The sequence below is a fragment of the Thunnus albacares genome, chromosome 5 (assembly GCF_914725855.1).
Source record: "Thunnus albacares chromosome 5, fThuAlb1.1, whole genome shotgun sequence".
In the NCBI taxonomy this organism is placed as follows: Eukaryota; Metazoa; Chordata; class Actinopteri; order Scombriformes; family Scombridae; genus Thunnus; species Thunnus albacares.
The window spans coordinates 16845593-16858717 of NC_058110.1; the positions used below are offsets into that span (position 1 = coordinate 16845593).

General features: G+C 41.8%; 1 protein-coding gene across 1 annotated transcript; it reads left to right on the forward strand.

Moving 5' to 3' along the window:
- The first annotated feature begins 166 nt into the window (after nt 1-166).
- pfkma (phosphofructokinase, muscle a) lies at nt 167-12471 on the forward strand. The gene is made up of 22 exons (XM_044352236.1): nt 167-376; nt 1486-1559; nt 1729-1806; nt 3564-3753; nt 4363-4528; nt 4830-4874; nt 5529-5637; nt 5729-5824; nt 5919-6011; nt 6109-6234; nt 6398-6462; nt 6814-6877; nt 7009-7155; nt 7597-7667; nt 7771-7858; nt 8003-8155; nt 8245-8409; nt 8523-8584; nt 8948-9059; nt 9204-9303; nt 11904-12009; nt 12104-12471. The coding sequence occupies exons 1-22, from the start codon at nt 286-288 to the stop codon at nt 12243-12245; spliced, it is 2343 nt and encodes a 780-aa protein (XP_044208171.1). The 5' UTR covers nt 167-285; the 3' UTR covers nt 12246-12471.
- The last annotated feature ends 654 nt before the right edge of the window (nt 12472-13125 follow it).

Genomic DNA, 13125 nt, shown 5'->3' on the forward strand with positions numbered 1-13125 from the left:
ATAAATGTTTCTGATCATTCTCATTGTGTTTGTAACTGTCCACTGCAGGTGGTTACAGGCCCTGATGTATATTTAGTAGACTTATGTGAGTGAGAGAGTGGTGGAGGGTGTCGGTGGGAGGGGGCTCGGGACCGGGTTAGGGACAGTAGTCTATAAAGCCTGCGCCTCTGCTCGTCCCTCCCCTGAGAAGCAGAGAGTGAGGAAAGAGCAGCCTTGCTCCGTTTTTTTTCTCCTTTTTTCCCCCCCTTTGTTGTAGACACCTGTCTGCCCCGCTCCTCTGGAAACATGTCCAAGGATCTCCACCCAACCAGGGACCCCACAAAGATGGGGCTGGGACGCTCCATCGCCGTGCTGACGTCAGGTGGAGACGCCCAAGGTAAGCGGGGGATGATATCCGGAGGGAGGCGGCTATTTCAATCACAGATTTATTTTCAACTTTTTTAAAAAAAAAGAACAACGAGGGGACAATCTGTCGGACAGCATCTTCCCCGCTGATGTGCCTCTGAGCAAAACACCGAATCCCAACAGATGCAGCCTCTATTTTACGGAGGCCAATAAAGTATCATATTAAAGCTGTGATTGCATGACATCTTTAGTAAGTTAAAGAACCACAGCACTGAAAGGCATTTTTCCAAGATGTCATGGTGGCTCGGGTGAAGGCCAGCTGTCTCAGATTGATGGATGTTTGGCTGTAAGTCGTACTTGATGTCAGTGTAATAAGGAGAGTAAGATTACATCTTGGACTTACAGTACCACTAATGTTTATGTATCCACAAAGTCTTTGCATGTCTTTACAAATTATAAAGCCTATAAACTATCACTGTTGGCTATAATTGTGTAGCAGATTTAGATTTAAAATCAAATTTTATGTTTTATGAGTTTTTTAAGCTATCATCCATACAGATTGCCTTTTCCTTAATTAAACCTCAAATTTAAGCATTAAGCTTCAACTCCAGTTGAAGTTCAACTGGATGATGTCTCATATTCATCTCCTATTTCTGTGCAATCTTTATTCACTGAGTCCAAATCTGACTCTAACCCTTTGTGTGGCAGCTTTATGTACCCTCTTGTCCTTCCTCGTGCGTTCCCTTATTTCACGTCTTTGGAGCTAATTTTAGCGGCTGTGACCTTTTTCTGGTATGGAGGAGAGAAACGCCCCCATTCACAGCTGCTGTTTGGTGAAACAAGAGCTGCAGCATGCCAGCCTGCCACAACACAGCCTCACACTGTGGGCTTTAGTGTACCGCACATCCAAGGGAGAGACTGTACTCAAGACATACAGAACCATAAACTCAGCTTTCCCTGTGCCTATTTTTGTCTCATCTGTTGCCAATGTACAAGAAGGTCAAGTCATTTAAAGGTCAAATGGATCAAATAAATCCTTAGCTGGTTTCTGACAGGTAAATTAAAATAACACCTGACATTGTCTTATGATGTGAGTAAATCAGACCTCAATCATAATAAATATGTGTGTGTGTGTCTCAGGTATGAACGCTGCTGTGAGAGCCACAGTCAGAGTTGGTCTCTACACCGGAGCCAAAGTCTACTTTGTTCATGAGGTATGAGCTGCACACGTCCATGATATTACAAATAAATACAAAACAGAGACTCACAAGACTATAAGACATTAATACATTATGAAAGTCTTGAAAGAAAATAAATTGTATTTTGTTGCAGTGCAGTTATTTGTAGTAGCAGCAGTATTAATAATGTTACTGTGTGCTGCAGGGCTACCAGGGCCTGGTGGATGGAGGAGCAAACATCCAACCCGCCACATGGGAGAGTGTCTCCATGATGCTGCAGCTGGTGAGTGTCGTGCTGCCAAATAAACACACACGCAGATACACATAATTAAATCCACCAGCAAGAGACACTTTTTGCTAAAATATGCATGAATGTTCACATGGGACAGAATAGAGTTGTTTATTTGTGCCATTAAAGGGTCGGTTCACCCTACTTTTTCATTTAGTTTTGCGTCTAGCCATATAAAGTTTGGTGTTGCTGTGATTTGTTCAGGTTTTGAGATAAACAAGCGGAGGTGAGAGGAATTTTGTTTATGGTTGTCACAACATTGAAAGATTACAGTTTAAAAGGTCAACAACAACACTGTCAACTATTTTCATGGGGACTATTTCTTTGGCATTTTGGCATTTGACAGAAAGGTCTGTGGATCATCTAAAGTAACAGGGACACTTTTCAGTCACCATTATGCCTAAATATGACTCATGGAGCAGCTGCTCAGTGTGGATGTGGACTCTTGGTCTTGTGATGGGGGGACACCTTTTTGTTGAACTTTGGAAATGTCTTTTTTTTTTTTTTATTGCTGTGAGCAGCACAAACAATTCCATTCATCTCACCACAGCAGAAATCTCAAAGACGGATGTCTACAAACCTGTCCACATAGAAGATGAATTATCTGCCTGAGAAGACATATTTTTTGTAATTTGGATGAGCAAATCCTTTAAACTTTAAAGGATAGGTTCACAATTGTTCAAGTGTGTCCTAAAACAATATTCAGATGTTTAAATGAACATTGACACATGTTTTTCTTGCTATAATCATCCCTCCTGTTCACACTGACCATTAGAAGATGCCTTCATAATTCTTCTTTTTAGTGCCAAAGTCCCTCTTCTTGTTACTGTACTTCCACTGCAGCTGAACAGGAAAACACTGTCCATCGAGACACAAAGAGGGAATTTTAACCTAAAAAGACTATAACTGTGAAAGATATCCATTTTATTTGATTCAGGCAGCTGGAGCCTAATATTATCTTCAGATAAACATTTTAATACATTTTGCTCAAGACGAGGACTGTGGATTGTGGCCTCCATCACTTACATTGTAAGCACATTTGAAGGGATCTTCTGATGGTCAGTACGAACAGGAGGAATAATTACAGGAAGACAAACATGTTTCAATGTTTATTTGGGCTCCTGACTATTGTTTTAAGACAGACTTGAAAAATTGTGAACCCGCCCTTCAGCAATCCTTCTTCACTTGGAGTCAACAGCTTCCTCCACGTCTCCTGAGCTCTGATAACATGAGAAACTGATTTTTGAGTGATGATATTAAAAGGCTGCTGCTGCCCTGTGACTGAAGGACTGGAGGTGCAGTAATACTGTGAAACTCGTGACTCACATTTCTCCCCATCATCTCTGTTTAAATAAAGAGACCTGGCAGTGCAGACGGCATGACACGTGAAGATTCATGAAGTGTGTGACAGTGAGCGACTAAGTGGCCACTCACAGGCTGCAGCAAATTTCTAGGATATCACTTCTAAAGTGTCTGCCGCATTTATCCAGCATGATGCAACTTCACCTGATGTGACTTCAAGGCATCTTAACGAGTCTAATTCCACAGTGTTGTAAAGCCGCCCTGACGCACATCCCACCACAGAGATTAATATTTAAGGGGTAATTCTGGATGTTTGTAATGGAAAAAACATGTCAGTTTAAATGTCAGTGATCACTGCACTAAGAAAGTCTTCTTCCTTAAAGCCAGAAATATGTTGGCGTGTCAGTAACTGTGTTGAAAACAGCTTCTCCTCTTTCTTCACATGTAAGGGAGGAACTGTCATCGGCAGCGCTCGCTGCAAGGACTTCAGGGCCAGAGAGGGTCGTATGAAGGCAGCTCACAACTTGGTGAAACTTGGCATCACTAACCTGTGTGTGATCGGAGGCGATGGCAGTCTGACTGGAGCCAACGCATTCAGGACTGAGTGGAGCGAACTGCTGGTTGACCTGGTCCGAGATGGTAAAGAGATGAACTTGATTAGAGTGTCAATGAGTCCTGAGTATCTCCCTCAGCTCAGTTTGTACTCTCTTCATTCAGAGATTCTTTTCTTATCCTTCACTGAAATCCTGTAATTGATTTAGAATACAGTATTTTGTAAAGTATTCATTATTGTTTTACAAAAATGATTTTTTTTACATCAACAAATCAAGAAACCATGCACACAAAGATACAATTACTTTCCAAAGAAGCCAAAATGAGATGTTGTCACTCATATGTGGGTGAATAAAACACACCGCTGATCTAATACAGTTCCTCCAAACCAGGCTGAATAACCAACCAGGCAAAGAAGGAAACCGTCCCAGAGTAGCAGATGCTCAGGAGCCCCGATACTCCATATTCATTATGTTGAGTTAGTTGTGTAAATTTGATTTTGGGGAGAATCTGCATTACTAATCCAGACATTCAGATGAAATGATGACAGTTGTGTCAACACCTGTGTCAACATCTGAGATAAAAACCTAAGAAAAGAATTACATGAATCAACAAAACTTTTTACAACTTTAAATCTTACTATAGGCTTTATATGTTTCTTGTTGTTACCGACTGGTTTTTTTGCATTTTCTGCAGGTAAGATTACAGAAGAAGAGGCAAAAAAATCCTCCCATCTGAACATCGTCGGCATGGTCGGCTCCATCGACAATGACTTCTGTGGCACTGACATGACCATTGGCACCGACTCCGCTCTACACCGCATCATTGAGGTGGTGGACGCCATCACCACAACCGCACAGAGGTCAGACATCACTGTAACTCTCCCTAAGATACATTTAATTCATCCATGAGGGTGAAATTAGATCATACTGTCGCAGCGGCAGTGAAGTATGAAGCAATTATGAGACAAAATAGATGTTGACTCACTGACAAATTAAAGAAAAATGAAGATGCTTGCTTCATGGTTTTACAAGCTAATATAGTCCACTGTGTGAGTGAAAACAGAGAATTTTCAGATGTGTAAATGTGTGTAGTTGGATATTTTGCCGTTTTATTCATTATAGTTTCCTCCTTTCTTATTTGTGAAATATTTTCCTCCACAGCCACCAGAGGACGTTCATCCTGGAAGTAATGGGCCGACACTGTGGGTCAGTAGCTTGCATATATCTATTTGTGTGTATGTTGTATATTGACAAGCACACATGTGAGTGTATGACATAAACATATAACCTATTGTAGCATGACATTTACCTACTGCTGATATTTTGTCAAAATGAAGGAAATCTTTTTAACTTTTTCTCAATTCAATTTGTTTTTTTTTAGTGAACCAATTTAACAACAGTGTGTCTTTAGTGCTTAGCTCGACATGTATCAAATAAACATAATTGTTGTTTTTTGTGATGAAGCAGTTTAAGATGCTGACTATGTATTTGCAATGACGCCAGTTCGAGTCCAGCTGAGGATCTTTGTTGCTTGTCATCCCTCGTCTCTTCTTTCATTTTCCTGTCACATCTCTGCTTTCGACTTATATAACAGCAAGAAAAGAACTATTTCTCAATGATATCTTACTTAACCACAAATTAATATGATTCTGCTATGAGTTTTTCATACCTGAACAAGCTGTTTCAATAGTGTAAACACAGTACATCAAATTAAGGATGAATTATTGACATTATTAAAGAAAAAGGGTTGAATATTACATGTGTTTTACACATTTGCTGAAAAGGTTTCAAATGTACCTGTATACTTGTGCCTGAATTGTGTGTGTGTGTGTGTGTGTGTGTGTGTGCGTCGGGCTGCAGGTACCTGGCCCTGGTGACAGCTCTGGCCTGTGGTGCGGACTGGGTGTTCATTCCAGAGATGCCACCAGATGAGGGCTGGGAGGACCACTTGTGCAGGAGGCTGACAAACGTATGCGTCCCTGTATTTGCAGATGTTCTGAACACTACGACGTGTTTAATTCAGAATGCACAACGTTACATCTTCTCATTATTTCTTTCAGCAAAGGGCCAGAGGTTCTCGTCTGAATGTGATCATCGTAGCTGAGGGCGCAATGACCAGAGATGGCAAAGCGATTACATCTGACGACATTAAAAAGGTGAGTCCTGCTCTCTTGTGTCAGTTGAGTAAAGTGCTACTGCAGGTTGCACTGACAATATAACAAACTAACAGCTGGATTTCTTCGTCCCCAGTTGGTGACTGACAGACTCGGCTTTGATACTCGCGCCACTGTCCTCGGACATGTACAGAGAGGAGGCACACCTTCCGCCTTCGACAGAATCCTGGTAACTATCTCAGTAAAACACAAAATATAGCTGTCGCTCACCTCACATGCACACTTGATGATCTGACTGTGTGTGTGTGTGTGTGTGTGTTGTTCAGGGCAGCAGGATGGGTGTGGAGGCTGTGATGGCGCTGCTGGAGGCCACTCCCGACACTCCTGCCTGTGTGGTCAGCCTGTCCGGGAACCAGGCAGTCAGACTGCCGCTCATGGAGTGTGTGCAAGTGGTACGTCAAAATATTTTCATTCCAGCAAGAATCCACCAGGTTTTAGTTACTTTCATAGGATGTTGCTCTACTTGTTTAAGAGGATATATACGCTCATATTAAACTCTGAGATTTCTCCGTCTTTCTCCTTCTCAAACTCTCTGTCCCCCTTCTTGCTTCACAGACCAAAGATGTGACTGCTGCCATGGCTGAGGGCAGATTTGATGATGCTATCAAGCTCAGAGGAAAGTAAGAAAAATGTCCTCTTAAATGTACTGGAGTGTAATCACAATGACACCACAAACAACTTAATTATTCCATCAAACTTTTTAAGTTTTGGCTTTTTGAGTCATTTCTGAGTGCAAGATTATAGTCTGAATGAATTGAACAAAGAAAATATACATGATAAACTAAAAACAGAACAAAAAAGAACATAAAACACAGAAAAACATACAGCACAAAGTAAATAATGAAAAGAAGAATGAGAGAAGAGCAGCCCCTCGCATAGTATAAAATATCTTAGAGAAATATTGGCATAATAACATTTTGAAAGTAAGAAAAAATTACCAACACTTACACAACCTTATTTATGATGTGCAGGAGTTTTGAGAACAACTGGAACACATACAAGCTGCTGGCTCACATCAACCCCCCAGATGTTAAGGTGAGAACCATCCATTTTCTAAAAAAAGACTCTAAAGACATTAGTAAAGATTATTCCTAATAAAAAAAAAATGAATGAATGTCTTTGTTAAGTAACCCTTCAACTATCTCCTTCTCTCTCTGTCTTGCCAGAGCAACATCAATGTGGCCATCATGAACATCGGTGCTCCCTGTGCTGGTATGAATGCAGCCGTCCGTTCAGCGGTCAGGATGGGTCTCATCCAGGGTCACAACATGTTGGCTGTCCACGACGGCTTCGACGGTCTGGCTCATGGACAGGTAACTGGCATTGTAAACCGAGGGATCCAGGAAAAAATAAACTTGTGTTTACATCTCTTAGTTCAAGATGCTTCGTGCTTTATAAATGGCCACATAGTCTGTAGCTGCAAAAACTAATCATTTATCTTTTGGCCAACTTTCCACAAACTTCCACTGAAATCTGAAGTAGTGTTTTGTAGTTTTTGAGACATCCAAAGATCATGATCAAATGGACAGTACAATATTGAATGTATTTCATTCCCAACCTCATCCAAATCCCACAGGTGACACTTTCTCTCCTTCAGTTTGGGACTGAATGGAAAATGACACACAAAGGGAACTTATTTCTAAATATATACTGTAAACCAAACTTTGTGTTATTCGTCACTGTTTCCCAATTGTTTTACATGTTGTAGTATTTGATATATTACATTTTCAATCGATCATTTTCTCTTGTTGCAGGTTGAGCCCATCACCTGGACCTCAGTGAGTGGCTGGACTGGAAAAGGAGGGTCAATGTTGGGCACCAAGAGGTAAAGAGTTAGTTATTGTTCTTTTTTTTCAGTGGTACAGCTTTGTTATAAGAAAACTTGGATTTCATTATAACTTTGTGATATTTGTCTCTGTTCTCCAAAGAACTCTGCCCGGTAAAATACTGGAGGAAATCAGCCAGAACATTGCCAAGTTCAACATCCATGCTTTGGTGATTATTGGTGGATTTGAGGTAAGATGTGACAGCTGTTCTTCTTCTTTAAATCCAGAAGTCATGTGTCAGTCTCAATGATAAATTCACCATTAAGATTGAAAGCTTGACAGTTATTGCCCTCTTTTAGAAGCACACAAACAAATGAATCTTCATCTCCTGCAGGCCTACGTTGGAGGTCTGGAGCTGGTTCAGGCCAGAGAGAAATACGAGGAGATGTGCATTCCCATCGTGGTTATCCCCGCCACTGTCTCCAACAACGTCCCCGGCTCCGACTTCAGCATTGGTGCTGACACTGCCCTCAACACCATCACCTCTGTCAGTGCCTTCACAGCAGATACACACACATATACAGTATACGTAACAATCTGGAGCTAAACACATTCCTGTTATGTTTTCTTCTGCAGACCTGTGACAGAATCAAGCAGTCTGCAGCAGGAACCAAGCGTCGCGTGTTCATCGTTGAAACCATGGGTGGATACTGCGGCTACTTGGCCACCATGGCTGGTCTGGCTGCTGGGGCCGATGCTGCCTACATCTATGAGGACAAATTCAGCATTAAAGACCTGGAGGTGAGCTGAAGATCATGGAAGAACAGCACCTGTTTACCCATTTGTTTGTTTTAGTCTCTGCACCCTGAGTGCTGATGTATTCTGAGTGTGTGATCAGTCCACTTGTTCTACAGACAAACGTCGAGCATCTTGTGCAGAAGATGAAGACAACAGTGAAGAGAGGTTTGATTCTCAGGTAGGTTTTGTTCAAGTGTGACCCAGAAGTGCAGCAGATTTAATTGAAGTATAGTGTTTAAGTACTAGTAGTCTTGATGAATACCACTTAACACACATGTTGTCGCTCACATTTAATCACAGCTCTAAATTCAGATGGTGGACACAAAGTTGATTTAGAAATGTATAGTTAACAAGCTTAGGTATAAACTTTTAATCAAGAATTCAAAATGTTTAATTAACATAAGTGAGTGTTTTTTTAGGAAAGTGACCATGATTTATAAATAATCCACTCTGTTTTTTAACACATTCTGCACCTATTAAACAAAACAAAAATCCTTCCAGATAACGGTACAATGATCTGTCACTGTTCCTTCTACAACAGGAATGAGAACTCTAACGCCAACTACACCACTGACTTCATCTTCAACTTGTACTCAGAGGAGGGCAAAGGCATCTTTGACTGCCGCAAGAATGTTCTGGGACACATGCAACAGGTCTGTTTGTGTGCTGAAGTGTTAATATGAACCATAATATATAAGTTAGAATCCACTCCAAGTATAAAGGAACAGATTATGTCCTTGTCGTTCTACATTACAACGTAACTGATGTTACACTTGTCTGTCCTCTATCGACTACAGGGTGGTACTCCAACACCCTTTGACAGAAACTTTGGCACAAAGATGGGAGCCAAGTCTGTTCTGTGGCTGACGGAGAAGCTCAAGGAGTGCTATAGGCATGGTACGTTGACCTAAAATCAAATGTTCATTCTGCACATTTTAAGAAAACCAACAGCCAGAGGTGGACTGCAACTGTAACACTGTTTATTCTTAGCGTTAAGTATTAACTTCACAGTTACTGCATTAAAACTACTTTGAGGTCGTAGGTAAAGTAAGACCATAGGGACAATTTCTTCAGTCGAACTTGTCTACTTTAATGTCCACTGCAACAGTAAGACAACAGCACGCCGACAACGACCGTGATACATCTGCTCAAGTTTTATGGCACATCACTCCACCAATCTAAACAGTTGCTAACACTGCAGCTCCTAATCTACACAAACATAAAGACACATTTAAAATAAAGCATATGTAATTACTATAATTAATTGAATTATGTAAATCATCCCGCATTATTATATAGTATAAGTAATACTATATATACTACAAAATAAATCCTTGCAAAAATGTATTTACTCAAGTAGCAATTTTGAGGTACCTAATAATATAATAATGTAACACTTCAGGGAACATTTATCTGAATAACAAGTACTTTTATATTTGATACCTTTGAGCTTATCACACTTTTGTACTTTAACTTAAGTAAAAGTCTCAATACAACATTTTTACTTGTAATATTATATTTTTACGTTATTATATGGCTACTTTTACTTAGTAAGTAAAGGATCTGAGTATTTCTTCCACCACTTCCAACAAGAATTATATGATAAATTATACGATTTATGAGTGATGCATACAGATCCACTGACCCCCCAACCAACCAACCAACCACCCACCCCCACCTCTACCTACACACTCATTGTTAAGCTGCAACCTAGAATGAACTCTGTGAGCCGCATGGAGATGACATGAACTCAGTGACTGACTGTATAACAGCTTCTGTCTGGATAACACCATCCCCACCAGGACAGTGTGGTGCTTCCCCAGTAATAAGCCCTGGATGACCATTGACCTGAAGAAGCTGCTGAATAAGAAGAAGGGAGCCTTCGGGGATGGGGGCAGGGAACTACTGAGGAGTGTGCAGAGGGAGATGAAGGTGAGGCTGAGGGAGAGAAAGGAGGCATACAGGAAAAAGCTGCAGAGCAACCTCCAGCAAAACAACATGCAGGATGTTTGTTCAGGAATTAAAAATATTATGGGCTTCAAGGTGAAGGGGGATCAGGCTGAGGGAAGTTTGGACAAAGCCAATAAGTTGAACCTGTTCTTCAACAGGTTCAGCACAGGACCCTCCTCCTCCTCCTCCTCCTCTTCCTCCCCCTCCCCTGTTCCTAGCCACACAGACCCTACACCCTCCCTGCCCCCACAGCTCCTTCCCTCTCACACCTCCCATCTCCCAGGTGATCAAGACCACGGACTAATAACACTTGTGCCTTCCCTCACCACCCAACCCCCACCATGGACTTCAACAAAGCCCCATCAACACCTCCCCCTACATCAAGAAACACTGAGCCCCCCTCTGCCTCCCCCACCCGCCTGTCTGTTTCCAGCAGTCAGGTGAAGAGGCAGCCGGAGAGACTGCAGCACAACAAGGACGGTATCAGCCCCAGGGTCCTGAAGGTCTGCGCGGACCAGCTATGTAGGATTCTACAGCACCTCTTCAACCTTAGCCTGAGCCAGGAGAAGGTTCCAGTGCTTTGGAAGACATCCTGCCTGGTAAGAAGTCTTCTCCATCTGCCCACAATGACTATAGACCTGTTGCCCTAAAATCACACATCATAAACATCCTCGAGAGACGGATATTGGCCCATCTGAGACCTCAGGTGAGCACCTCTCCAGACCCACTGCAGTTTGCCTGCTGCCTCAGGGTCAGAGTTGAAGACGCCATCATCTGCCTGCTTCAGTGAGCCCACTCTCACCTGAACAAAGCAGGAAGCACTGTGAAGATCCCTGGTGCCTTTAACAGGTTCCAGCCTACACCGCTGTGTGAAAAGCTCCAAAAGATGCAGGTAGACGCCTCCACAATTTCCTGGATTATTGACTACCTGATGGACAGACCACAGTTTGTTGAGCTGAGGGGATGCATGTCTGAGCAGGTGGTTAGCAACACAGGAGCACTACAGGAACCTGTACTCTCTAGCCTTTTCTCTTCTCCGTGTATACCTCAGACTTCCAATACAACTCAGAGTCCTGTCATCTGCAGAAATTTTGCACTCTTACTCTCTTACTCTGCAGTTGTCGGGTGTGTCAGTGGTGGACAGGAGACTGAGTACAGGGAACTGGTGGACATCTTTGTGGCCTTTTAAATGTGACCAAGATGAAAGAGATGGTTGTGGATTTTAGAAGGACCAGGACTACACTAAACACTATTTCCATCCTGGGAGAAGAGGTGGAGGTGGTGGAGGGCTACAGATACCTGGATGTTCACCTTGTCAACAGACCGGACTGGAAATGTAACACTTAGGCTGTCTACAGGAAGTGACAGAGCAGACTCTATTTCTTGAGGAAGCTTGGGTCCTGTCTGTGTTTTTTGTTATTGCTGCGATAGCTGCTGTAACACTGAAATTTCCCTTTGGGGATAAATATAGTACTCTATCTATAAGTTGATAGTAAAGAGCATTACGTACATGACGTGTTAACTGAACTGTTTCACTTCTTCTTTAGGTCGTATCTTCGCCAACACACCAGACTCTGCCTGCGTACTGGGCATGAGGAAGAGGGCGCTCACCTTCCAGCCTCTTGCTGATCTGAAGGGAGACACAGATTTTGAGTAAGATGCATATTTTTTCATATGACATACTGCACTACAACTAACAAGTTTAATGGTTGAACGTCTGTAATGATACCTCCTCTGTCTGCTGCAGTCACCGCATCCCAAGGACACAGTGGTGGCTGAAGATCAGGCCCATCATGAAGATCCTGGCCAAATACGACATCAAACTAGACACGTCTGAGCACGCCGACATTGAGCACGTGATCAAGAAGAGGACTGCTCTCGCAATGTAGACTCAGTTTGTTCCCGAGGAGCACACAGATAGGGGCAATTTTTCTGTTCCATTACAACGTATTTTTCTTTTTGTCCAACTACCTACCCTTTCTTATCTTTATTGTGTGCTCTCTTATCGAATCCAGTGTTATGTAGCACCTCTAACTCTCAAAACAATCAGTGTATCTGTGTATATGTTTTGCAGAAGATACAAGACACAGAATAAAGATATATTTCAAACCAAAAGTTGCATTGTTGGTGATTTGTGTTCAGTTAGCAGAATGTGATTTGTCCTGAGAAATGAATGTAGTCAGGAGACTCTTATTCTCAGTTTGCATACAATATCCTGGAAACAATGACCCCACATTAAAACATACACAGTACACACAGTAAATAAAAGGTGTGGGAGCTGTATAACCTGTTTTTTTCCCCAAGCAGCTGTGATTCAGGACAAATAGGACCCAGTTGTGCGTGTGAAAAACAGCCACAAAAAGCAGCTGCATACGGGGAGTGTTCATCCCTTCTTCCATCTTTCTGTATCCTCTTGTTCCTGTTCATGGAGGCACCAGCAGCTGTAAGCAGGTAAAGATAGAGACACACAGAGACTCACTGTGATCTATGTGTCATCTCTGTTGCACTGATCTCCTTCAAAATATCAACCATTATTGGCGAGAAACATACAGATGTGGCTGAAAATATTGGTACTCTTCCACCTTTAAAAAAAAAAATAAAAAATTTCTCTGTATTAAGTTGAAACCGACTGAACTATAGTGTCCACCATTTTTTTATTTCACATTGAATGAAACTGAAACTTTGCTTTTGATTTACAACTTAACATATTATTTAATACAATAAAACAAGTGAAAATGGCCAAAAATACTGGTACCCTTAACTTAATAT

What these genes read in the sequence shown, in the direction of transcription:
- pfkma (XM_044352236.1), top strand. Translation starts at nt 286, where the DNA reads ATGTCCAAGGATCTCCACCCAACCAGGGACCCCACAAAGATGGGGCTG. An exon ending in GGTTGACCTGGTCCGAGATG is followed by an intron (nt 3,754 to 4,362) that starts GTAAAGAGATGA and finishes CATTTTCTGCAG; the next exon opens with GTAAGATTACAGAAGAAGAG. An exon ending in ACGGTCTGGCTCATGGACAG is followed by an intron (nt 7,156 to 7,596) that starts GTAACTGGCATT and finishes CTCTTGTTGCAG; the next exon opens with GTTGAGCCCATCACCTGGAC.